The sequence below is a fragment of the Colobus angolensis genome, unplaced genomic scaffold (assembly GCF_000951035.1).
Source record: "Colobus angolensis palliatus isolate OR3802 unplaced genomic scaffold, Cang.pa_1.0 Scaffold34, whole genome shotgun sequence".
In the NCBI taxonomy this organism is placed as follows: domain Eukaryota; kingdom Metazoa; phylum Chordata; class Mammalia; order Primates; family Cercopithecidae; genus Colobus; species Colobus angolensis.
Genome location: NW_012116710.1, coordinates 4,138,893 through 4,166,751, shown reverse-complemented (window position 1 = coordinate 4,166,751; position 27,859 = coordinate 4,138,893). Strand labels below are relative to the sequence as shown.

General features: G+C 41.9%; 2 protein-coding genes across 6 annotated transcripts in view; one reads left to right on the top strand and one right to left on the bottom strand.

The window, feature by feature from the left end:
* Positions 1-4,772: 4,772 nt before the first annotated feature.
* On the bottom strand, positions 4,773-13,815 carry ZNF570 (zinc finger protein 570). Its single transcript, XM_011952512.1, has 5 exons — positions 13,486-13,815; positions 11,907-12,380; positions 11,083-11,166; positions 5,259-5,385; positions 4,773-4,928 (listed from the first exon to the last, which is right to left on the bottom strand). Exons 1-5 carry the CDS (start codon positions 13,813-13,815, stop codon positions 4,828-4,830), a joined length of 1,116 nt encoding a protein of 371 aa, XP_011807902.1. The 3' UTR covers positions 4,773-4,827.
* ZNF569 (zinc finger protein 569) overlaps positions 12,188-27,859 on the top strand; it is a 66,024-nt gene continuing 50,352 nt past the window's right edge. Inside the window, exons 1-5 of one of the 5 annotated variants that reach the window (XM_011952349.1) lie at positions 12,188-12,476; positions 14,145-14,351; positions 14,631-14,696; positions 15,968-16,131; positions 24,674-24,910. In XM_011952349.1, coding sequence (XP_011807739.1) covers positions 24,882-24,910 — 29 coding nt within the window. In that variant the 5' untranslated portion in view covers positions 12,188-12,476; positions 14,145-14,351; positions 14,631-14,696; positions 15,968-16,131; positions 24,674-24,881. Of the gene's footprint in view, positions 12,477-13,564; positions 14,352-14,630; positions 14,697-15,967; positions 16,132-24,673; positions 24,911-27,859 lie in introns of those variants that run through there. The other 4 variants (XM_011952353.1, XM_011952351.1, XM_011952350.1 and 1 more) reach the window with 4 other exon arrangements.

The window sequence follows — 27,859 nt, the reverse complement described above, 5'->3', positions numbered from 1 at the left end:
AATCCCAGCACTTTGGGAGGCTGAGGCAGGCGGATCACCAGGTCAGGAGTTTGAGACCAGCCTGGCCAACACAGTGAAACCCCCATCGCTACTAAAAATACAAAAAATCAGACGGGCATGGTGGCACGTGCCTGTAATCCCAGCTACTCGGGAGGCTGAGGCAGGAGAATCGTCTGAACCCGGTATGGGGAGGTTGCGGTAAGCTGAGATCATGCCACTGCACTCCAGCCCAGGTGACAGTGCAAGACTCTATCTCAAAAAAATAAAAAAATCTGTCAATCTATGACTGACAAGGAAAGGTTCTTGTATGTATGACAGCAAAACATATAAATGAACAAAACAATAACAACAATGTAAGTTTATATGAACTTATCTCTAAAATATTTATAAGGAAATTACTTCAGGAAAAAGTTCCGGGGTAGAATGGTGAACAAGGAAAATGACAAACGTGAATTTTTTTTTTTTGAGACAGAACCTTGCTCTGTCACCCAGACTGTAGTGCAGTGCCACGTTCTTAGCTCACTGCAGCCTTGAACTCCTGGGCTCAAGTGATCCTCCCACCTCAGCCTCCCAAGTAACTGGAACTACAGGCACACACCCCCATTACCCAGCTAATTTTTGCATTTTGTAGAGACGGGGTTTCACAATGTTGCCCAGGCTGGTCTCAAACTCCTGGACTCAAGTGATCCGCCTGCCTTGGTCTCCCAAAGTGCTGGGATTATAGCCATAAGCCACCACACCTAGCCAAAAGTGGATAAATCTAAACAACACTAAATGTAATAATGGTCTATTATATAACTTCATAAAGCAAAATAATAGTTTATGGCATTGAAGAAAAACAAGGAATAACTGAAATGAGGGTAAGTTAAGACAGTCTAAGGTTCTTGTATTTTTTTTTTTTTGAGATGGAGTTTTGCTCTTGTTGCCCAGGCTGGAGTGCAATGGCGCCATCTCGGCTCACTGCAACCTCTGACTCCCCAGTTCAAGTGAATCTCCTGCCTCAGCCTCCCGAGTAGCTGGAACTGCAGGCGCACGCCACCATACCCGGCTAATTTTTGTGTTTTTAGTAGAGATGGGGTTTCACCATGTCGGCCACACTGGTCTCGATTTCTTGACCTGGTGATCCGCCCGCCTCAGCCTCCCAAAGTGTTAGGATTACAGGCGTGAGCCACCACACCCAGCCATAAATGTTAGATTTTCTAAGGTAACCAGTACAGAATAGAAATAGATTATATATCATTCAAATTAGGATGGAGAAAAACCAAGAAACAAGAAAAATTTGAAAAGGCACAATTTATAAAAGAAAGACAGTGGAAAATAAATCCAACTCTATTAACAGTACCAAAACATTTAACAGACCACCATCATTTGGTTAAAAGATAAAGGTTATCAGACTGGATTTTTAAAAATGTTTATCCAAATACTGCTTATAAGAGAAACACATAGCAAGGTCAGAGAATAAAAGAGTAGAAAAAAACTACATCAAGTAAATATTAACAAAAGGCAAATAAAGCTATAACAATATTAAGTGAATTTTTTTGCTTAATCAGATAATCACGAGATTTAAAGAGAGTAACAATAACATAAGAAAAAATTCACTAGAAAAATAAAACATTCTAAAAACATATGACCAAATAAAATACCTTCAAAATACAAAAAATCTGCTATTACAGTTATGAGAAAAAAAGTATGTATTTACCACCAGAGTAGAAGTTTCTTTAACATGTCTCCCAGTAATTGATTGCTCAAGACATTTTTTTAAATCCATAAGGACACAGATTTGACCAGCACAGTTAATGAGCTTAATCCAATGAGCATATATCAAACACTGTATTCAATAACCAGAAAATACATATTGTATTCAAGGACACATAGAATATTTACCAAAACTAGCCCTAAGAAATAAAGCAAGTCTCAAAATACTTTCAAAAAATGTATATTAAAGAGATCCCATTCTCTAAATATCATGCAATTAAACAAGTACCAAACAAAAGCCTTAAATTTCAAACTTCTAAATAATTCACGGATCAAGAAATCATTGAGAACTAGAAAAATAATGGACAACTCCATCTAATAAGTTTGGAAATTTACATCAAAACTAAAAATATTTAGAAAAAATACCCTAATTGACTCCAGGAGAAATAGAAAATCTAGAATTTTAGAACATATCAAATTGAATGATTAAATTCTTTTAACAATAAAAATTCCAGGCCAAGATGAATAAAATTCTACCAAACATTCAAAAAACAAATAATTTTTATTTTTCACAAATGTTTCTAAAGAAGAAAAAGAGAATTTACGAGAATAATCAACCTTGATTCTAAAATCCGACAAGAAGGGAAAACTGAAGGCCAAATTCACTAATAAATACAGATGCAAAACACCCAAACAAAACATTGGCAAATAGCAACTAGCAAAAAATGGAAAAGATATAAAGATGGGTTTATCTTGGGAGTGCAATGTTGGTTTAACATTTGAAAATGTCTATAAATTACCACATTAAGAGGTGAAAAACTAAAACCTGGTAAGAGGTAAAATCACCTACAGATGGAGAAAAACATTTGTTAAAACTCAAAAGCTTTCCACAATGAAACTCTAGCAAACAGGAATGAAATGGTATGTACCAAAAACTTTTAAACATCACAATTATCAAAAAACAAAATATTAAAGTATTCTTATTAAGACCAGAAGTGGACAAGAATGCCTGTTATCACTACTTCGATTCATATTATACTGGAGATACAACAAAGGCAACAGAAAAAGAAATTAAGCTGTAAGAATTGAAAATGAAGAAATTGCCATTATTCACAAACATGTCTACTCATACATAAAATCCAAACATATCTAAAAATATTAGTATTAACAGGAGAGATTGGCAAGGTTGCTGGATATAAGATCAATGTATATAAAGTTAACTTCATTTCTATATATGAGCAACAAACAGAAAATATAGATAACATTTAACACAGCAAGGAAACTAATATGTTTAATGTTTACAATTAATCTAACAGAAGATGTGCATAGCCTTTTTTGGAGAAAATTATAAAACATTGAAAAAAGTAAAAAAAAACTAAATAAATGGAGAGCTATACCATGTTAATGAATTTTTTAAATTTCCAGAATTGATTACAGAATAAAATTTGAATCAAAACTTAAAATTGGAATCAAAACTTAACAGCATTGTGTTGTCTTCTGATCAAAATTTACAAGTTGACCCTAAACTTTACATTGATGGCCAAAAGGCAAACAAGAAATTCTAAAGAATTTAAACAAGCTGTAGAGATGTTCCCTAGCAGATAATTATCCTTCTAATAAGTTATTTTTATTAAGATAGGGTGATACTGGTATAAAGAAAAAGAGATCAATGAAATTGAATAAAGTTTAAAGTCACAACCATAAAAAGACTAAAACTTGATATATTAAGAGGTAACATTCAGGAAAACAGGCAGAGGGAGCATTTATTTAAAAAATATCCGGGACATTTGGTTTTCCATAAGCTACAGAAATTCTTATTTAAAATAATCCTCAAAAATAAGTTCCAATTGGATTATGGACCTAGATATAAAAGGACAATCTTTAAAAGACTATTTTCGGATATCTATACGAACTCAGAACATAGAAAGTTTCTTAAAGTATCAAAAACATAAGCTACAGGCTGGGTGCGGTGGCTCACGTCTGTAATCCCAGCACTCTGGAAGGCTGAGGCAGGTGGATCACCTGAGATCAGGAGTTTGAGACCAGCCTGGCCAACATGGTGAAAATCCATCTCTACTAAAAATACAAAAAATTAGCCAGGCGTGGTGGTGGGTGCCTGTAGTTCCAGTTACTGGGAGGCTGAGGCAGGAGAATCACTTGAACCCAGGAGACAGAGGTTGCAGTGAGCCGAGATTGGGCCACTGCACTCCGGCCTGGGCGAGAGAGGGAAACTCTGTCTCAAAAAAAAAAAAAAAAAAAAAAAGAGCTACAAAAGAGCTACAAATACACACACACACACAACTTCCCCCAAAATGAGCACCTTAGGAAAAATGACACATGCAAACTGTTTTTCCTCTTCTCTCGCACCACAAAAATAAACACAGAAGGCTTCTGTGACTGAATGTGAGGATTTCTCTCCACCAACAAGAAAGCAATGAATTCTGCAGTGGGTGTCCTCTATCTCAGCTCCATCTACCTGGAGATAGCATCAGATGCTTCAGGTTGAAGACTCAGTCCCCAAGACTGCCTACACTTCTGATGCTCTGTAGACCTCAAAAATTTGTAAGATGCCGGGCGCAGTGGCTCATGCCTGTAATCCCAGCACTTTGGAAGGCCGAGGCAGGCAGATCACATGAGGTCAGGAGTTTGAGACCAGCCTAACATGGAGAAACCCTGTCTCTATTAAAAATACGAAAATTAGCTGGGCGTAGTGGTGTGCGCCTGTAATCCCAGCTCCTTGGGAGGCTGAGGCAGGAGAATCACTTGAACCTGGGAGGCAGAGGTTGTGGTGAGCTGAGATCGCACCACTGCACTCCAGCTTGGGTGACAGAGCGAGACTCTATCTAAAAAAAAAAAAAAAAAAAAAATTTATAAGACTGGTAAAAGATTTTTTAAAGACTGAGAGGCTTATGAAACTAAGAGGGAATGGGACTTATTAGAAAGGAGATAGGAAAGTGAGAGAAGTGAAATAATTAAAAATAAGAAATGTGGAAGAACATCCTAAATGGCCCCAAATTTTTATAAAGACCTAGAACATTTGAGAAGAATTTGGAAGCCTGAAGAGTGAAGAGGTGATACCTTTGAGTCAAGCTGAGCTGTCACGTGCAAAGATTTTTGCCAATTTCCTCTTCACTAACCTGAGCACAAGCCTTTTGTCAGCTCTCTCTTCACCATCCAGGGTGCTTTTCCTTGTTCCAACAATAATATCACACTTGGTTTGGAAAAGCAAAGTCCTGCAATATATGAAAAAAAAGTAGACTTTGGTCATGCTGTGGATATTCCAGAACTCACATTCAATCCTTAGATCATCGGGGAAAAGGGAGTTTACAGTAAGCAAAAAGAGAAATGTGTAAAGGACATGTATTAGAAGGATAAGGAAGATGAAGCTTCAGGCATAGGCCAAGAATATGTTCACTGCCAAATCCACAAACACTAACCCATTCGTTTGGCATCGGCAGCAGATATTCAGCCAAACTTTGCAGATGTTATCCAAAAATTCACAATAGTGGTAGCAAGGAGCCCCTTTTGAGCAGAAGCTCAATTTTGCAAGAAGATATCCTTACCCAGTGATACTAAGATCCTGTAGTTCTCCAGCATCACATTACTATACAGGTGTCTTTGAGAAGAATCCAGACAATCCCATTCTTCTTGGGAGAAGTCTACAGCCACATCTCTGAAGGTCACCAACTCCTGAAATGAAATAAATGAAAGAACCGTATCTCTTACCATATTCACTTCATTTCCTCTGCCCTAGGCACACTGGGCCCTCTCTGATATTACATCCTCAAATATGTAACCATGTTACCATATTTGTACTCAGGGCCTTTGTATGTCTCAGATTATTCCAGTATAAAATAGCAATGCTTCAAACCCAATTCCCTAACCCTCCACAGCACTTAATTATTTTATTCATTGCCCGTTCTTCACCCTCCTCAACTAAAATTTAAGCTCCATGAGGGCAGATTATGTTTTGGCTTTGGTCACTGCTTTATCCCCAGGTACAGAATAGAATCTGGCACACCTGAAGTATTCAAATATTGACTAAGTTGAATTAATCAATGAGTGGCTTGAAGAAAATTTCAAGAAGCTAGAAAGGGATCAAAAATAATCCCAGAAAGTATTCACTATATCTCTGACAACTGTACAAAACCAAGCAGAGCAGAGCATCAATTCCATTAAAATTCAAATACTTTAATGCAGAGTTCTCAAAATTTTGTGTAAAGAAATGGGTGTTCCACTCATAATATTGCTTCCGCCTATAGGGGTTAGAGAAAGTTCTTAAAAACTTGATGCTGAGCTGGGCTCATGCCTGTAATCCCAGCACTTTGGGAAGGCGAGGTGGGTGGATCACCTGAGGTCAGGAGTTCGAAACCAGCCTGGCCAACATGGTGAAATGCTGTCTCTACTAAAAATACAAAAATTAGCCAGGCGTGGTGGTGCATGCCTGTAGTCCCAGCTACTCCGGAGGCTGAGGCAGGAGAATCGCTTGAACCCAGGAGGCGGAGGTTGCAGTGAGCCAAGATTGTGCCACTGCACTCCAACCTGGGCAACAGGGCGAGACTCCATCTAAAAACAAAACAAAACAAAACTTGCTGCTGTAATGCTGTTGGATTCCAGGTTTCTATAATGTGACCACTTGCTGATGAAACAAACATTCATTATATGTGTATGTATTAATTTTTTACAAAATTAAAAGATGTGAACCTGGCAATGCAACTTTTTGCATTTGACACAATTTTGTTACAATTAAAGAAACTGTCTCTAGGCTGGGTAAGGTGGCTCACACCTGTAATCCCAGCACTCGGGAGGCCAAGGCGGGTGGATCACTTGAGGTCAGGAGTTCCAGAACAGCCTGGCCAACATGGTAAAACCCTATCTCTATTAAAAATACAAAAATCAGCTGGGCATGGTGGTGCGCACCTATAATCCCCGGTACTCGGGAGGCTGAGGCAGGAGAATCGCTTGAATCCAGGAGGTAGAGGTTGCGGTGAGCTGAGATTGTGCCACTGCACTCCGGCCTGGGCAACACAGCAAGACTTTGTCTCAAAAACAAAACAAAACAAAACAAACTACCTCTACAGAAGCAAAATTCTTCAAGTTCAACAGTCGGTAAACTTTTTTCTTACTTAATTATAGGAAGTAGGCAAATCTCTCCCTCTCTGCTCCTGTTAACAATGCTTCCTGTTTTCCTTAGCTTATATAAATACATATAATAAATGTATAAATATTTATATACGACATACATACTTTCCACTGATTCTTTATAGTCAACAAAATAATTGCTATGTCAATATAGGAGTTTACATTCTGATCTTAAAATATTTGACCCCTAACAAATGATAATACTTGGTTTCAAAATCCATTCACAATTATCATCAAACCAGTCTGAAGCAAAACTACAGTTCCCACTTTTTCCTGTTTTCTTTTTGCCCTTAAAGAAACACGGCTTCCAGCTGAGAGGACGACTTCCCCTAACACCCTGTCACTGATGAATGTTTTATTCCCCACATTCCTTGTACCACAGCACTTCAAGGTGAGGCAGGTCACTTCTTTGCTCTTGTTTCCAAAATATTTCCTCCTCCCTAAAAGACATCTAGTTTTAAACCTCATGGAATTAGAATATGTCAATCACAATCCTTCCTTGTGATAGTTATCTACTAATTCCTGATAGATACCAGTTCTCTGTCATTCCTTAAATTCTTCAGCACCTGACTCACTGTCACTCTCTTCAATGCCATTCCTATCAGTCTTTGGTCACTTCGATATCCACATAAATAATACTCCCTACAACCTGGCCTCTTAGTTCTCTGACCCCTCCTGGAATAGTCTTATCCTCTACGCTTCTACAGTCATTCATTTCCATGGTCATAACCCAGACCTTGTCAGTACCAGTCAGTACCAAACCCTTCATAACCTCAATTATCCCACTCTGACTTCTATCTCCTATATCTCAACTGTTGCCCTGTGGTACCCCAAACTGGATAGTTACTTGACTCCACCAGAAGTCAAATTCTGGAAAGTACAATTCATTGATCTTACCACTTCTTACCACTTTTTCACTGTTCCTCATCCCCGAGTACCCTCACTTCCCAGCACAACCATCTGTTATAATCACCCCCTGCATATGTCCTTGCCTTCCCTGCCCCTCTCTCACTTAACTGTACTCACTTGGTTAAACTGCAGCCATCTTTCTGCTTACTCTGTGCCTGTACCCTGCATAGCTGAACTCTGCTGGAGAAAATCATACCAACCATACAAATTAGTCTCACTTTAAAAAATTCATGATCACTTAACCTCAAGTGGGCCAAAATGCTGCATGATACATTTCCCTAGCCCATTCATCCCTTCACTCTGCTAAATGACCATTTGATACTGTCCCCTCTCTCCTCACACCTTCAAGATCTCCTTCCCCATGCTCACTCTCAGCTGACAATCTTACTTTTTCTCTGAGAAAACAAAACCCATTGAAAGATAATTCCCACCACATCTACACATCCACCTGCATCTGTGCTTCTACACCCTAACATGCCCTTATTCCTATAACTGAACAACCCGCATTCCTAGAAAAGGCCAAACACTTAGCTCCTCCTACCTACTTAAGCACATGGTTCCAGCAATTCCCTTTTCTCTATTCATCTTCAAATGTCCCTTTCTACTGAATCTTTAGCATCAGCCTGGCAACATATATCCATCTTTCTGAAACCTTGTCAATTATGACTTTCTCCTTCAGTTACTACCCATTTCTCTCCTTCTTTTTTTTTTTGAGACAGAGTTTTGCTCTTGTTGCCCAGGCTGGAGTGCAATAGCACGATCTTAGTTCATTGCAACCTGCACCTCCAAGGTTCAAGTGATTCTCCTGCCTCAGCCTCCCGAGTAGCTGGGGTTACAGGCATGTGCCACCACGCCAGCTTTTTGTGTTTTTAGTAAAAATGGGGTTTCTGCATGTTGGTCTGACTGGTCTCGAACTCCCTCACCTCAGGTGATCCGCGCCTTGGCCTCCCAAAGTGCTGGGATTACAGGCATGAGCCACCACGTCCGGCTCTCTCCTCTTATAGCTAAACTTTTTTTTTTTTTTTTGAGACGGAGTCTCGCTCTGTTGCCCAGGCTGGAGTGCAGTGGCCAGATCTCAGCTCACTGCAAGCTCTGCCTCCCGGGTTTACACCATTCTCCTGCCTTAGCCTCCCGAGTAGCTGGGACTACAGGCACCCGCCACCTCACCTGGCTAGTTTTTTGTATTTTTTAGTAGAGACGGGGTTTCACTGTGTTAGCCAGGATGGTCTTGATCTCCTGACCTCGTGATCCGCCCGTCTCAGCCTCCCAAAGTGCTGGGATTACAGGCTTGAGCCACCACGCCCGGCCATAGCTAAACTTTTTGAAAGAGTTGTCTGTGCTCTCTGTCATTTCCACCCACCCTCTGCCTATAAATAATGAACTCATACAACTTATGTATTAACAGCATCACTTTGGCTGCTCCACTGAGAACAGACTAAAAGAGAACAACAGTGGAGGTAGAGAGAGAAGTTAGGAGAGTACCACAGTAACACAGGTGAGATGATGGTTCAGAACATAATGGAAGCGGTGGTGATACTAAAAAGTACTCTGGGCTGGAGGCCGTGGCTCACGCCTGTAATCCCAGTCTTTGGGAGGCCAAGGCAGGCGGATCACAAGGTCGAGAGAGAGAGAGACCATCCTGGCCAACGTGGTGAAACCCTGTTGCTACTAAAAATACAAAAATTAGCTGAGCGTCGTGGCGCATGCCTGTACTTAGGAGACTGAGGCAAGAGAATCGCTTGAGCCAGGGAGAGGTGAGGGTTGCAGTGAGTCAAGATCATGCCACTGCACTCCAGCCTGGCTGATAGAGCGAGACTCCATCTCAAAAAAAAAGTAATCTGATTCTGGATGTATTTTGAAGTCTCTAATTTCCTGATGGAAGATTTTTAGCTTAATCAATGGAGCCAGGAAAGTACCTAAGAGTTTCCTAGTTGAGTTCCCTAATTCTATCCTTGTCCCATTCAGTTTATTCTCAGTAGCAGCCAGAGTGATCCTACCAAATGAAAATCAGTTCATGTCACTCATGTTCCAAAACCGCCAGTGGTTCATTTCACTCCATTTGTAAGATGTTTGCATTTGAGATATCTCTTATGCAAACAAATGAAGATGTTAAGTAGGCAGTCAGGTATACAACTCTAGAGTTCAAGAGAGAGGTCTGGGCTGTGTACAGTTTGGTAGTTGCTGGCATATACATGGTATTTGAGGCTATGAGACAGGATGAGATCACCAAGGTAGTAAGTGTAGATAGAGAACAGGATGAGGGACTAAGCACTGTGACACCCGGTGGTAATGGGTGCTTACTAAAAATTAGAATGAATGAATGTTGTTTGGTTAGAAACTAGAGTGAGGAAGTTGGTCTGTATCTGTATCTGAGAGAACAGTATCCCAGGCAGAGGGAATAGCAAGTGCAAGGCCATGCATTAAGAATGTACTTACTGGCAGCCAGCCGCGGTGGCTCACGCCTGTAATCCCAGCACTTTGACAGGCTGAGGCGGGTGGATCATGAGGTCAGGAGAACAAGACCATCCTGGCTAACATGGTGAAACCCCATCTCTACTAAAAATACAAAAAATTAACCAGGCCTGGTGGCGAGTGCCTGTATTCCCAGCTACTCGGGAGGCTGAGGCAGGAGAATGGTGTGAACCCGGGAGGCGGAGCTTGCAGTGAGCCGAGATCGTGCCACTGCACTCCAGCCTGGGGACAGAGAGAGATTCCGTCTCAAAACAAAAAAAAGAATGTACTCACTGGCTCATGCCTGGAATCCCAGCACTTTGGGAGGCTGAGGCGGGCAGATCACCTGAGGTCTGGAGTTCGAGACCATCCTGGCCAACATGGTGAAACCCTGTCTCTACTAAAAATACAAAAAATGAGCCGGGTCTGGTGGCACGTGCCTGTAATCCCAGCTACTCGGGAGGCTGAGGCAGGAGAATTGTTTGAACCCGGGAGGCATAGGTTGCAGTGAGCCCATATCGCAGCCGCTCCACTCCAGCCTGGTGACACAGTGAGACTACGTCTCAAAAAAAAAAAAGAATAAGAAAGAATGTGCTCACCACATTACAAGGAAGCTAGTGTTGCTGGAACTGAGTGACTGAGTTAAAGACAGGGTGAGAAAAATTAGATGAAGTCAGAGGGACAGTCAGGGACCAGATTATGCAGGGCCCTGCAAGTCAAGACAAGGACTTAAGCATTTATCTTGAATAAGATGGGAATCCAGTGGAAAGTGTTGATAAGTGACATGACTGGTTACCCAGAAACATTTCAGCAGAAGGAAAATTAGTATCTGCTTGTTCTGGAAAGCAGACAGGTATTCAGGAAATAGAGAAAACACCAACGCACCTGATACATGGCTTTAAGAAGCCCAACAGCCATTCTTTCTCCCTCCTTGCTCTTCTCTTGGGAAATGGCAGTGGCCTCAGATGACTGAGATGGAGAAAAGAACAGGAGAAACTAGACTTTTCTTGCAGCATCCAGAACCACCAGTCTAGACTTTTTAGGATTCTCTTTCTTCCTCTTGCAACCTTCCCTCCAATACAGAGAACATATCGGAGACCTAGGAGTTTGTTTGCATACAATTTAACTCACGCCTAAATCATTTCCCAGTTCCTTAACTTAACACCAGATGTTCTAGGTTTTACAAATACAGACTCAGAGGAATGTAAGCTTTCACATAAAGACACAGAACTAATAAATAAGAGCACCAAGATCAAATAAAAGAGGACCTGACCCCACAATCCTCCTCTCTAATAAATCAGTGATTCTGATACTTGGTGGCACATTGATATGACTTGGGCTGGCTTTAAAAGCCTCTCGGTGTCACATAGTCTCTCATTCAATCCCCCACATAGGGTCTGAAAAACTATAGTGCCAACCACCGTCTTACCCACGCCACAGTCAGAGGCCATGGGTATGGACTGTCTCACACGGGCACCCTTTCCCATACCGGCAAGGCTCAGACACCAGGGTATCTATCACAAGCGACAGTCTCACAACCCAGTCACAAAGAGGCCGCGGGTATCCGCCCAACAAGGGGCAGCGAACACTCGCCCGCTCCCGCCCCAACTCACAGCCTCACACTCCACGGTGCCACTGACTCCCTCGCACCCAGTCACACAGGACGTGGACAGACACACGCGGTGACAGCCTCGCACTACAGTACCAACCTCCCCTTGCACCGGAGTCACACAGAGGGCCTGGGACGAGCTTCCGGAGAACCACACGCCACTCCTCAGCCCACTCCCTACCTGCAGAACAGAGCTGGGGGAAGATCCCGTTCCCGCCCCAAAGGCTCGGGGAATCTGCGCTCGGATCACACCCCTACCCTGAGTGGGATGGAACCCAGCCACTACGGGCCCGGAAACAAGCGCCTCAGCTGCCTCCGCCCCCGGAGGACACAAAGGGGCCGCGGGCCCAGCTCCCGCGGGGGCCGCTGGGAAACGTAGTCCGGAGTAGAAAAGGTCGCGGCGCCGCAGGGTCTGGCAGCAACAGGGCAGCTCCGCGCAGGGTTTGTAACACTGCCCCCTCCCCACCAGGTCCTCCGACGCTAGCCTCTCCCCTGCCTTCCAGAGAGCCCGAAAGTCCGGATTCCCTGCAGCTCCGAGCCTGGCTGGGTCACGGGGACGGGACCCAGCGTTACACTATAGTGGCTGGTATGGTAGGCACAAGCGCTCCGCGCACCCCACTTAGCAACCAGGGCGGGGAGTTGAGAACCGCGGGTTGGCCGCAGGGAAAAGGTTTGTGCGTGGGAACGCGCTAGTGGCGCGTCTACTCAAAATGGGTGGGAGGCGAATTCCTAGAATTGTGCTGGATACCCGAAAAAAGTTGGGGGGGGCGAGGGGGCGAGGAGGTAAACCGCGCAAGCGTACTACACTCCTGGCAGCCTCCCGCTCGCTACCCTCGGCCAGGCGCGGTGGCTCACGCCTGTAATCCCAGCACTTTGGGAGGCCGAGGCGGGCAGATCACGAGGTCAGGAGTTCCAGACCAGCCTGACCAACATCGTGGAATCCCGTCTCTACTAAAAATACAAAAGAATTAGCCGGGTGTGGTGGCACCGTCCTGTAGTCCCAGCTTACTCAGGAGACTGAGGCAGGAAAACTGCCTGAACCCGGGAGGCGGAGAAGCGGAGGTTGCAGTGAGCCAAGATCGCGCCACTGCACTCCAGCCTGAGCGACAGAGCAAGAGTCCGTCTAAAAAAAAGAAAAGAAAGAAAGAAAAAAAGAAAAAACCGCCAGAGCTCAAATGATCCGTCCGCCTTGGCCACCCAAAGTGCTGGGATCACAGGCGTGAGCCACCGCGTCCAGCCTATTATCTCTTTATTAAAGGTATGAAGACCGGCCCCGTGCGGCTCATGCCTGTAACCCCAGCACTTTGTGAGGCCCAGGCTGAGGATCTCTTGAGCTCAGAAGTTCGAGACCAGCCTGGGCAACATAGTGAGACCTCATCTCTACTAACAATTAAAAAAAAAAATCAGCCAGGCGGGGTATCCCGTGATTGTAGTCCCAGTTACTCGGAAGGCTGAGGCAGAGAATCGCTTGAGCCCGCGAGTTCGAGGCAGCAGTGAGCCAGCATCGCGCTGCAGCACTCCAGCATGGGTAACAAAGTGAGGCTCTGTCTCAGAACAAAACAAAACAAAACAAAAAAGATATTAAGACTAAAGGCATGGAGAAGTTAAGTACCTAGTCTGAGATGACACAGCTAGTAAGGCCAAGTCTGTTTAGAATCCAGGGGGATTGGCCACACTACTTTTCCCTCACGATCCCGGGTCATGAAATCCAGTAACCCTGTCATTTCGAGAAGTCCAGAAAGAACAAATACATGCAAGGTCAGAATCAAACAGCCATGAGAATGTAAAACGCGACCATGGTCACACAAAAGATCGCATATTCGCACGACCTCAGATGTCACTGGACATGGTCTCTCGCCCAGGAAACCCCAAACTCCAAATTCCATGGCCGAAGTTTCACACATACAGTCACACAACGTCACTCCTCCCTGTTCTAGCCGCTGCCAGGACCTTAAGGCTCCAGCTGACCCGGTCTTCACGGGCCCTTGAGCTTTCACCACCTTCACCATGCTGTATTCTAGTCTCAGGTAGAAACCCGAAAAGACGGAACTAAATAGACTGAGCCAGGCTTCCTTCACGGACCCTGCGAACCTGCAGCTCCAGCCGACTATAAGAAGGAAGTGCCTTTTTGCTGGGGGCGAGGGGGCAATAGGGCCGCGAAGGCCTCTGGGAAGTGTAGTTCGGCGCAGGAAGCAGCGGAACGACTCGATTCTTCTCAGTACCAAGTTGTGCTCCCAGTCTCAGAGCTGGGCTGGCAGGAGGCCGCTCCAGCAAAACCCTAGGCTGAGCTCCCCTGCGCGGAGCTGTGAGCCCTGGAACGCCGTGGTCGGCTTCTCAGGACGTGCAAACGGGGAAGCCAGTCCCGCCCGGGTGAGCCGCGGGGGCCTCTGGGAAGCGTCTCCCCTGGTCTAACGGACCAAGGCTTGTGGCGCCCTCAGCCACCTACAGCCCCGGCCTCAGGGGCGCCTCTGTCCCAGCCCGCGCCGGCTGTGCCGCTTTGGCAGCCTTAGGTGTGGAATCGAGGCCTGTGTCCGCGGGCTCGGTGGTGAGTCCTCGGGAAACCCCCAGCTCTGAGCGCCGGACTCTTTGTGCTGGGTGGGAGTGAGGGCTCGCGGACCCGGTGCCCCAATCTTTGGAAGAAGACGCCGGGCGGGGCAATGCCTGTGCCTGTGGTTCGCTGAGGCAGTGGGAGTGGCGTGTGAAGGACTGTGAGAGTCTGGCGTGAAGTGACTGTCATTTGCCAGACGTTTGTCTGGCTAAGTGTGGCCCCGGGAGCGTGTCCGTAAGCGGATTTCGTGGAGGCGCTTTCCCTTTTATCTTTCAGTATGAACCTGCGTGCAAACATGCGTGACAGTAGGATCTTGAATGAATGAAAAACTGTTTTTGCAAGGTAGGGTGTGCTTGTGGGTGTAGATGTGTGACACTTGGCATTTGTGCCAGCGCTGCATGTCTTTGGCTGTGGTCATTGGAAATATGTTCTTTTTGTTTGTTTTTGTTTTGTTTTGTTTTTGAGATGCAGTTTCGCTCTTGTTGCACAGGCTGCTGGAGTGCAATGGCGCGATCTCAGCTCACCACAACCTCTGCCTCCCGGGTACAAGCGATTCTCTTGCCTCAGCCTCCCGAGTAGCTGGAATTACAGGCACATGCCACCACGCCGGGCTAATTTTGTATTTTTAGTAGAGAAGGGGTTTCTCCATGTGGGTCAGGCTGGTCTCGAACTCCTCACCTCAGGTGTTCCACCCGCCTCAGCCTCCCAAAGTGCTGGGATTGCAGACGTGAGCCACCGCGCCCGACCGGAAATATGTTTTTATATGAAACATCGATAGCCTCAACACTTTATTTTTAATTTTATTTTCGTGTATTAGCTACATTGTTTTGTGTACGTACTAAACTCATTCTCCTCGTCCCCTACTCCACCTCATTTGGGGAGTAGAGTGGGGTGGAGAAAAATACAGAAAAGCTCGAAGAACAAAAATCATTCATAGTTGTACCAGCCATGCAACTACTGTCAAAATTTACTTTCCATCTTTTCACCCCCGCCTTTGTGAATACATACGTATACGTTCATATTTTCTGTATATGTGCATGATGGCTTCAAAATTGCAGTCACACTATACATACAGCTCTGTAACCAACCTTTCTTATTTAACAATATATGATTAGTATCTTTCCATTTAAAGAATCACAAATTATGCCATCATTTTAAAGTATTTCATGGTATATGTTTACCCCTGTTGATGGGTGATTTGGTTCTCTCTAGCTTATTGAAATTATAAACTGTGTGTTTATCAGCAACTATTTGGCACATGTTTTAATGTACTTTTCTAAATTTTTTGGAGGGGGAGCAGTCTCCTAAAAGTAGAATTGATAGGTCAAAAATGTATGCTCTTATTAAAGGTTCCCTGAGCCTATCCAATTATTCTTCTGTAAAGTTCCAATGATCTGCAGTATTACTGGCATAAGATTGCCTATATCCTCATACACCGTTGATAACAATGGATATTCTAAATAGTAGTAATCTTTGTTAACCTCATGGCTATAAATTAATTAATTTACTATACAACAATTGTTTGATTACTTATTGAAGTCAAGCATTTAAAAAATCTTTTGTGAATTATACGTTTTCTAAAGTAGTGTTCTGTTTTCAAATTTCTTTTCCAGAGTTCTTCATATATTAAGGATTCATTCATTCATAGACTCATCATTTATTGAACGCTGTCTGTGTAACAGGCACAATCCTAGGTGCTTGGGATATAGCAGTGAACAAAAGGCAACCCCCCTACTATCATGGTACTTACATTTTTGTGGGCCAGATAATAAACAAGGTAAGTACATTAAATATGGAGTATATTAAATGGTGAAAAATACTAAGAAAAAATGTGAAGTGAGAGGATATTTAGAATTAGAGATGGGAGTTTGAGTTTTAGATGGGCTCTTCAGGGAAGGCATCCTGAAAAGGTAGTAATAAAGATATGAAGGAAGTAAAGGATCTATTTATGTGTAAGTGAGGAAAGTTATTCCAGGCAGAGGGAACAGCAGTTGTAAAGGCTCTGAAGTGGCAACATGCCTGTTAGTGAAGAGGCTGGTGTGGCTGAAATAGAGTAATTGAAGGGGAGAGTAGTGGGACAGAAGAGAAGAAAGGTAAGTGGAGGGGAGGAGGGCAGATCAGATTGGGCTTTATGGCCCGTAGTACTAATTTTGGCTTCTCCTCTGAGTGAGATGGGAAGCTGCTGGAGGGTTTTTGAGCATGGAAATGATACTATCTGCTTACAATTTAGGAAGATAGCTTTGGCAGCTCTGATGAGAATGGCCTATGGGAGGACGAATGAGGAAAAAGCGGGGAGGTCAAGGGAAGAAGCAGAGACCAATAGGAAACTACAGTTGTGTTGCTTAATGATGGGTATACATTCTGAAAAATACTTGGTTAGACAATTTTGTCCTTGTACGAACATCATGGAGTGTACTTACACAACCTAGATGGTATAGCCTCCTGCAAACCTAGGCTGTATGGCATAGCCTATTATCAGGCCACAAACCTGCACAGCATGTTACTGTACTGACTACCATAGGCAACTGTAACACAATGGTAAGACATTGTGTATCTAAACATATCTAAACACAGAAAAGATACAGTGAAAATGCAGTATAAAAGATTAAAAATGGGCTGGGCGCAGTGGCTTATGCCTGTAATCCCAGCAGTTTGGGAGGTCAAGGTGGGAGGATCACAAGGTCAGGAGATCAAGGCCATCCTGCCTAACAGGGTGAAACCCCATCTCTACTAAAAATATAAAAAATTAGCCAGGTGTGGTGGAACACTCCTGTAGTCCCAGCTACTCGGGAGGCTGAGGCAGGAAAATCACTTGAACCTGGGAGGCGGAGCTCACATTGAGCCGAGATTGTGCCACCGTACTCCATCCTGGGCAACAGAGTGAGACGCCATCTCAAAAATAAATAAATAAATAAGATTAAAATTGGTACACCTATATATATATATATTTGTGTGTGTGTGGTGGTGAGTGAATACGAAGGGTGAGGACATTAGTGTACACTACTGTTGACTTTATAAACACCATACACTTAGGCTACACTAAATTTATAAAAACATTTTTCTTTTTTCAGTAATAAATTAACCTTAGCTTACTGTAACTCTTTTACTTTATACACTTTTAAATTTTTTAAACTTTTTTACTCTTTTATAATACTTAGCTTAAAACACAAACATATTGTATAGCTGTACAAAAATATTTTCTTTATATCTTTTTTTTTTTGAGGCAGAGTTTCACTCTTGTTGCCCAGGCTGGAGTGCAATGGAACGATCTCGGCTCACTGCAGCCTCCGCATCCCAGGTTCAAGCAATTCTCCTGCCTCAGCCTCCCTAGTAGCTGGGATTATAGGCATGTGCCACCAGGCCCGGCTAATTTTGTATTTAGTAGAGACGGGGTTTCTCCATGTTGGTCAGGCTGGTCTCGAACTCCTGACCTCAGGTGATCCACCCGCCTCAGCCTCCCAAAGTGCTGGGATTACAGACGTGAGCCACTGCGCCCGGCCTTCTTTATATCTTTATAAGCTTTTTTCTATTAAAAACGTTTTAACTTTTGAAACTCCTTTGCTGAAAACTAAGACACAAACACATTAGCCTAGGCTTACACAGGGTCAGAATCATCAATATCACTGTCTTCCACCTTCACATCTTGTTCTGCTGGAAGGTCTTCAGGGGCAATAAATATGCATGAAACATGCAGGAAACAAAAAACATGCATTGTTGGCCGGGCGCGGTGGCTCAAGCCTGTAATCCTAGCACTTTGGGAGGCCGAGACGGGCGGATCACGAGGTCAGGAGATCGAGACCATCCTGGCTAACACGGTGAAACCCCGTCTCTACTAAAAAAACAAAAAACTAGCCGGGCGAGGTGGCGGGCGCCTGTAGTCCCAGCTACTCTGGAGGCTGAGGCAGGAGAATGGCGTGAACCCGGGAGGTGGAGCTTGCAGTGAGCTGAGATCTGGCCACTGCACTCCAGCCTGGGCGACAGAGCGAGACTCCGTCTCAAAAAAAAAAAAACATGCATTGTTATTGTTATCATCTCCTATGACAATAGTGTCTTCTGGAATACCTCTGTAAGGACCTGCTTGAGGCTATTTTACAGTTCACTTTTTTTTTTTAAGTAGGAGTATACTCTAAAATGACAATAAAAATATAGTGTAGTAAATACATAAAGCAGTAATGGTCATTTATTATTATTTTCAACTTATGTACTATACACATGATCAATAATCAATAATATTATCAAATACTAATTACCATACACAACTGTATGTGCTATACTTTTATACCACTGGCAGTGCAGTAGGGGTGTTTTGTTTACATTAGCATCACAACAGACATCATAGAGTGTACTTATATAAACCTAGGTTACATGTGTAATGCATTGTGCTATGACGTTATGATGGCTATGACATCACTAGGTGATAGGAATTTTTTTTTTTTTTTTGAGGCGGAGTCTCGCTCTGTCGCCCGGACTGGAGTGCAGTGGCCGGATCTCAGCTCACTGCAAGCTCCGCCTCCCGGGTTTACGCCATTCTCCTGCCTCAGCCTCCGGAGTAGCTGGGACTACAGGCGCCCGCCACCTCGCCCGGCTAGTTTTTGTATTTTTAGTAGAGACGGGGTTTCACCGTGTTAGCCAGGATGGTCTCGATCTCCTGACCTCGTGATCCGCCCGTCTCGGCCTCCCAAAGTGCTGGGATTACAGGCTTGAGCCACCGCGCCCGGCCGGTGATAGGAATTTTTTAGCTTCATTAAAATCTTATAGGACCACTGTTGTATATGTGATCTGTTGTTGGGTGAAACGTTGTTACGTAGCATATGATTGTATTGTAGTACTTTAGGGAAAAGATATTGGTGATCTGGACCAGAGTAGTAAAAATGGTGAGTAGTCATGTATTAGATATAATTTAAAGGTAGAGCTGCTGTGATTTGCTAACAAATTGAGGCAGAGTGTGAATGAGACAAGGTGACACGATATTGTTTTTATGAGTAACTTGAATGGAGGTGTCATTAACTGCGAAGGGGAACAGTGTAGGAAAAACTGACTTGGAATGTAGGAGAATAGTGAGATTTCAGTTTGGAATATAGTATGTGAAATGTGAGGATGCCCATTAGACATTTAAGTGGAGATATCAAGGTGGCAACTCGATATACAAGTATGAAGTTCAAAAGGAGAGACAAAAGAGAGATCTAAGGTCTAGGATGGAGACATATTTGGGAATTATCAGGATATAAATGATATTTAACACGAGACTGAATGAGATCACTTAGAGGTTAGGATAGATAGAGAAAGGTAGAGACAAAGAACTGATCTCTCTGAGTCACTCTAACATAACAAACTCTGGGAAGTAAGGAGGAATTAGCAAGAGACTGACGGGGACTAGCTTGAAATGTTGAAGGAACATTAGGTGAGTGTGATATTCTGGAAACCAAGAGAAGAATGTGTTTTAACAAGAACTGTGTCGGGTGCTACCGATAGGCCACGTAAAATGAGGAGTGGGCCGGGCGCGGTGGCTCAAGCCTGTAATCCCAGCACTTTGGGAGGCCGAGACGGGCGGATCACGAGGTCAGGAGATCGAGACCATCCTGGCTAACACGGTGAAACCCCGTCTCTATTAAAAATACAAAAAAACTAGCGGGGCGAGGTGGCGGGTGCCTGTAGTCCCAGCTACTCTGGAGGCTGAGGCAGGAGAATGGCGTGAACCCGGGAGGTGGAGCTTGCAGTGAGCTGAGATCCGGCCACTGCACTCCAGCCTGGGTGACAGAGCGAGACTCCGTCTCAAAAAAAAAAAAAAAAAAAAAAAAAAAAAAAAAATGTTAGTGTCACCCTAAAGTTTTCAATATGTATTTTTAACTAATCTATATTCACTTTTGAAAAATGCTGTCCTGCTTCATATGTAGTGCAGAAACCTTACAACAGCATTCCCAGTTCCCCCTTCTTCTCCATTGTTATGTCACTTGTGATGTCTCTTTCATTCATTTCACTTATCCGTGAGCTATAATCACCTAATAACATTGTTATCATTATAGTCTTTGACAAACATTTATCTTTTAGATCAATTACTAATAAAAGAACCAAAAGATTTTATCTTACCCTTCATGATTTCGTCTCTGATGCACTTCCTTTCTTTATGTAAATCCATGTTTCTGACCTATATTGTTTTTCTTCTGACTAAATAACTTTTTAACATTTCTTACAGGGTAGGTCTGCTGGTGATGAATTCCCTTAGCTTTTGTTTTGAGAAAGTCTTCATTTCTCCTTCAATTTTGAAGGATAATTTCCCTGGATAGAAAATTCTAGGTTGGTGACTCTTTTTCATTTAATGCTTTAGATATTTCACACCACTTTTTTCTTGCTTATATGGTTTCTGACAAGAAGTCTGCTGTAATTTTTATCAATGTCATTTTATAGGTAAGGTGTTACTTTTCTCTGGGTTCCTTGAGTACCTTTTCTTTTTCTTTTTTTTTTTTTTCAGTTTCAATATGATAAACACTTTTGTTTTGTTTTGTTTTGGTATTTATCCTGCTTAGTGTTCTTTGCGCTTCCTCAATCTGTGGTTTGATGTGTGTCATTAATTTGAAACATTCATGGACATTATTACTTACAATATTTCATCTGTGTTCTCTTTTTTCTCCTTTTGGTTTTCTAGTTGGGAAAATAGATGTCTATTTAATAGATACATGTTTTGATATTGTCCCACAGTTTGGATGTTCTCTTGTTTTTCATTCTTTTTCCTCTGTGCACTTTAATTTGGGGAGTTTCTTTTGAAGTTTCTATTTTCAGGTTCACTGATTGTTTCCTCTACTGCGTTGAGTTTGTTGATGAGGAGTCCATTGAAGGCATTCTTTGTTTTTGTTAATATGTTTTTTATTTCTAGCATTTCTTTTGATTCTTTCTTATAGCTTGCATTTCTCTGCTTATAGTACCCATCTCTTTTTCTAACTTTGTCATAGAGTACTCAAAATATTAATCATAGTTATTTTAAATTCATTGCACAAACTTTACTGCATATCTTTTCTTATATAGGTTGTGCTGGGCAATGAAACATCAAACCATATGACCAGTCCCTGCCATAAGTGGTTCACAGTCCTACTTAGACAGATAAATCAGTGGGTGTATTGGCAGAGCAATAAATGTCACAGGATGGTTAAGCTCATGAGATACAGGAGTACAAATAGATCCACATAGAGGGATATCCCAATCAAATGATAAAGTCGTTCTTAATCTGATCTCTTTAAGAACAAGAAGGCATTGGTCAAAGGCAAGAAGGAACTGATGATCAGCAATCAAGAGATAGTTTCTAGGCATGGGAACGTAATATAGAGTAACTTTTAAGGAGCTTTGTATATTTTAAGAAAGCATGTAATTATGTATGGCTGGAGTTTATTTTCAGGGAGTGAAAGATGAAGCTAATGAGGTATTCAGAAACAAAATTATAAAAGTTGTCATTGAAATAATTTAAGGTAATACCCATGTAACAAACAAGCACAGGTAGCACTTGAATCTAAAATAAAACACAGTTTTAAAAAAGGACTCCATAAAGAATATAAAAATATCAGCCTGAGCATGGTGACTCATGTCTATAAGCCTAGCACTTTGGGAGGCCGAGGCGGGCAGATCATTTGAGCCCAAGTGTTCAAGACCAGCCTGGGCAACATGGCAAAACCCCGTCTTTACCAAAAATATATAAATTAGCCAGGCATGGTGGTGTGTGCCTGTGGTCCCAGCTACTTGGGAGGCTGAGATGGGAGAATCACTTGAACCTCGTAGATCAAGGCTGCAGCGAGCCATGCGCTTTTCCAGCTTAGGCAACAGAGTGAGACCCTGTTTCAAAAAAAAAAAGAATATAAAAATATCTAAGCTTTTCCAGTTTTATTTTGTTGATTCTTAAACATTATACACCAATTCCACACTCTCATTTCCTTTCCTATTTCCACATACCTCAGTTTCTCTGTTACTATAAGCCAATAAATTTTGGGCAAGGGGAGAAAAAATAAGTTTAAACAGAGGAGTGTTACTTAAGATGCATTTTATAAGGATAGAATTCTCGATTAAATCCTGAATTTATTTTAAAATTGGTTTTAAAGGATATTGTTGGGACAACTAGGGAAGTATGAATAGAAATAATATATTTTATTGTACTCATGTTTAATATCTTTGCTGTGATAATGGCACTGTGTCTGTGTAGGAGACTTCTTAGTTTTTGGAGGTCATTCTGAAAGAGTTAAGTGGGAAGTCTGTGTACATGTTTTTAGAGAAGGAAAGAGAGGTAGAAAAATGTGGCAATTGCTGAATATAGGTTAAGGGTTTTAGAAATATTCTTTGTACTGATCTTTCAACGTTTTTGTAGTTCGAGTTTTGTGTTGTTTTTGTTTTTGTTTGAGACAGTCTCGTTGTGTCGCCCAGGCTGGAGTGCACTGGTGTGATCTAGGCTCACTGCAACCTCCACCTCCCGGGTTCAAGCGATTCTCCTACCTCAGCCTCCCAAGTAACTACAGGATTACAGGCGCCTGCCACCACACCTGACTAATTTTTTGTATTTTTAGTAGAGGTGGGGTTTCACTGTGTTGGCCAGGCCGGTCTTGAACTCCTGACCTTGCGATCCGCCCACCTCGGCCTCCCAAAGTGCTGGGATTACAGGTGTGAGTCACTGTGCCTGGCCTCGAGTTTTTAAAAGCAATAAATTTTGGAGGAAAATTTTTAGAATATATACATACAAGTATGTTTAGAGTGAACTAGAGGAAAGGAAAGTAGGAGGCAGTTGAACTGTTTCATGAAGCTTCAATTCCCTATCTAAAGAAAAAGTTTTCTTAATGGAGAGCTCTGTGACTTAATGTTTAACTAACATGAATGGGAGCTTCCTTCTCAAACATATGGGCCCTAAGAGAGAAGTAGAAATTTTAAGAGATAAAATATAAGACACTTAGATGGTCAGTTTAAGGGATAGATCACCCTATTCTTAGGAATTATACATAAGAGAAAGTAGTGAAAATGACAACAAAAAGGTGCAAGAAAATTTCCTTTCTTTTTTTTTTTGTTATTTTTTATTTTTTTATTTTTTAAGAAAATTTCCTAGAAGAGAACAATAAATATATGGATTGCAATGACCATATGTCCATGATATATATTGACCAAAAGCTCAGTGCAATTAATGAGAAAAACCCACACCAACTATCAGAAACTAACACGAGAGAAGAAAGGCCAAAAAATTTCTACAGAGGAAAAAAAAACGTTGGAATGATCTAGAAGTAGAATGTCAATATACAGCAACACTAGAAGTCACTGGAGCCGCAAAGTGAAGTCACATTGCTTTAAAATTCTGAGGAAAAATTGTTTTTCTGAGAAGCCTACAGTTAGCCAAATTATTATTTGAGTATGAGAGTAGAATAAAAATGTTTTCAAACATGCCAGCCAAATTAAAGAGAGAACAAAGTAAAGAAGCTTTTGAGAAATTAAATTTTTGATTTCTGTAGGTTGCAACTGTCTTTGGCAACCTTAGATCCCAGACAGAGCAGTACCCACAGAGTTTAATGCTGTTCTTCCAGCCATCAGTGGGTGCTAATGTCCAGCCCTTATATCCTTCTTTCATGTGTCATTGGCCCTTTTCCCTTGTGATTTAAACATGTGTTGCAAAGTGGCGTGGTAGGACCTGGAATCTGGGAACACATGGAAATAGTGGAGAGAAGACTAGGAAAGAGTTGGGGGTGGGGGAGAAAATAGTGTTGTTGTCCACCATAGAGCCATATCCCCAGTCTGTGAGTTAGTTCATGCTAACTAGAGAATTTCTGCCTTGAGAAGCGCTGCCAGGTGTACAGCTTTCAATGAGTTTTAGGTTTTTGGCAAAATGTGGATTCAAGCAAGCGGCGTGTTAAAAAATATATATTATTATGTAGATATGCAAGTTGCTGTAAGCATTTTAACTGCATCAGAGCTCATTTCAGGAGGGAATTATGCATGATAGTCCAGAAACTAAACAAATTGATATGCCTGGAAGTAAGTTCTCTGCAGAGGAAAGAAAAATAACATTTATTATGAATATAACATTTAGTTTCTAAAGTATTTAGAATTTGTTTCTAAAGTATTTCCTCAATTAGCTTAAAGTTGAGTTCCTCCAGTATACTGAATTCTGTCTTTTCTGAGTCTTTACTAATTGCTACTGCTTTGCTTGTAATGCTATCCCACCCCCACTCCATAATTTACTTGACTTTAAACTATTATCCTAATCCTAACTTTATTTGCAAGGTATTTTTGAGCCCCATGACAAAATAAACTGAAGGACGTCTCAAAAGTTTATTGTAATGAGGGGACTTTGGGTTTCTCCTTAGGGATGTAAACAGCTGGAAGGAGCTTTGCTTCAATCATTACAAGGAAACTACAAACTTCTACCCTACAACAAGGAAATGGACAAACTACAAAATAACTTTTCTAGAACCCATCAGAGAACGGAGGTCACAGGGCAACCAAGTAATCTTAAATCTGGGGAAAGAAAGATGCCAGCTGAGAGAAACAGGACTCAAGCTTTACTTACCTGGGATGGACTCTGCCAGACACCATATAAGCCAGTAAGAAAATACAGCTGTCAAGTTTTTAAACAAATTTTTAAAGTGTGAATGTCAGCTAATGAAAGTGTAAAACTACTGGGGGATTTGCAAAATTAGAGAGGTGGGGGTTGCAATCTCTTGTAGGCTTTTCCTCTAGGAATCCCAACAGGCACTCATAGGGAAGATGGGGGTGAATCCTGAGAAGCCTTTCCTTGTGGTGCTAGCTGGGGGAGGGCAACAGCAGCCCAAACCCATCTTCCCTATCACTGCATAATGAAAAGCAGCAAAAACAGTTGCCTTAGAAGACTTGTAGAAAGCTACCGCAGTATAGGAAAGGGACCTGAAAAAAAGTGCTATCTCTGAGAGTAGGGGAGGAGTGTGCTCTATGCCTAGCACTACAGCTGGCAGAGTGGCAAAAGCGCTTGTGAAAGCCACATCCCCAAGACTTAGGGATATGGTGTCTGCCTAAGACTGAGACTTAGTGAGATCATAAGAGAATGCTTTCCCTCCATCTACTCAACCCCCACCAAGATAACAAGAATCAAATAGAAGCAATAGTAGAATACAGCTAGGAAGCCTGCAAGAGAGATTCTCTCTGAGGAGCAGCACAAATGGAACACCCAAAACTAAGGGAGAAAATTGCATTGAGAAAACAACCATGGGAAATCAACCCTTACCTTAAACACAGATATTATTAGAGGATATTATTGAAGCCTGTGGTACACTCAGTGTAACCATAGCAATGACAAACCTCAAACTCTGTCCAGCTATTGAATAGATCAGCATAACCCCCCACATTAAAAACCTAGCAGAAGGGAAGGCATACTCATGTTTAAGCATAAAAACTTCTTAATCGTCGTATCTACTGTACTACCCAAGACGTACAGCCTTCACCGAAGATTGTGAGGCATGTAGAAAGACAAGAAGAAAAAGAAAAAACATACTTCAAAGAGACAAAGCAATATTCATAACTGACTTAGTTATGACATAGATATTGCAACAACCCAATAGGAATTTAAGATAACTATGACTAATATGAAATGGACCTGATGGGTAATTGCAGCAGAGATGGAAGAAAAGTATTTAAATGATGGCTGAGAATTTTCCGAGTTAGTGACAGCAAACCATATGTCCAAGAAGCTCAGAGATAAATACCAAAACAAAAATTTAAAACACATCTAAACATATTATATTTAAACTGCTGGAAACTAAAAATAAGAGGAAAATCTTGAAGATAACAAGAAAAAAATTGTCTATTGAGGAACAAGAATAAGAATTACGTATGGCAGATCTATTATCAGAGACCATGCAAGCAAGAAGACAAGGGAGAATCATTTTTAAAGTACAGAAAAAAAAGCTGTCAATCAGGATTTCACACCAAGCAAAAATATCCCTTCAAAATGAAGGGGGGTGGTGGTGACATCATCAAGATGGTGGTGTAGGAAGACTTGGACCCTTTCTCACCTTTCCCAAATACTAATTCAGCAACAATTCACAGACAAATTCTGTTTGTGAAAAATCAGAAACTAATCGTAAAGGCTGCTGTATCCTGGAAGAACATGAAACAAGACTAGGGAAGCTAGTACGAAGATTCAGGATACCCTGTTGCTAGAGATACTGCCCCTGGTACAGTACCATACATTCAGGAAGAGATGCCCTAACTCATCCAGGGGAGAGAAGGAGTTGGTTTGTGCAACCAGTACTCCATCTTTTCTTTGTGAGCTCCCCAGCGAATTGGCTGAAAAATTCACTAGAAGGATTCAACATCAGACTAAATAAAGCAGAAGAAAGGATTAGCAAACTGGAAGACAAGCCATTAGAAATAATTCAGTGAGGGGAGCGATAATAAAAAATAATGAAAAAGAGTGAAGAAGGCTTAAGTTGGTTGTAGAATACCATCAAGCAGACTAATGTATACATTATGGGAATCTCAGAGGAAAATAGAGAAAAAGGACTGGAAAGCTTGTTTTAAAAATAATGGCTGAAAACTCCCCAAAGCTGGGAAAGGAAATAAACATCCAGATTCAGGAAGCACAAAGGACACAAAATAAAATGAAACAAACCCATACCAGGATGCATTACAGCAAATTGTCAAAAGTCAAAGACAGAATTTTGAAAGCAGCAAGAGAAAAGCAGCTTATCACATACAAGGGAACATCCATAGGACTATTAAGGGATATTTTTCAGCAGAAACTTTGCAGGCCAGAACAGAGTAGAATGATATATTCAAAGAGGTGAAAGATCAAACAGACAAAACAAAACAAACAACAATAGCAAAAAATCCCCGCCAACCAGGAATACTATACTTGGCAAAACTATCCTTTAAAAATGATGATGAGAGAAAGACTTTCCCAAACCAAAGCTGAGGAAATTCATCACCACTAGACCTCCCTTATAAAAAATGCCAAAGGGAGTTTTCAAATAGAAATGAAAAAAACACCAAACGGCAAAAAGACAGTATGGAAAAGTTTGAAGCTCATTGATAAAGGTAAATATATGTAAATACAGAATACTGCATTACCATAATTGTGGTGGGTAAATAACTTTTAATTCTATAGAAGTTAAAAGACGAAAGTATTAAAAATAGATATGAAATACGTTAAAAGATACATTGTGAATAGATGTGAATTGTGACAATTATAACAAAATTTGGGCAGAAGAATTTAAAATGCAGAGTTTTTGTATGTGATTGAAGTTGTTTGTTATCAGCTTTAAAAGACTATTATGTCTATATTTTATGTAAGCCCCACACTAACCACATATGCCAGAAAGTACCCATAGAGGCTACACAAAAGAGAAAGAAGTCAAAGCATATCAATATAAAAAACTAACAAAACGGCCGGGCGCGGTGGCTCAAGCCTGTAATCCCAGCACTTTGGGAGGCCGAGACAGGCGGATCACGAGGTCAGGAGATCGAGACAATCCTGGCTAACCCAGTGAAACCCCATCTCTACTAAAAAATACAAAAAA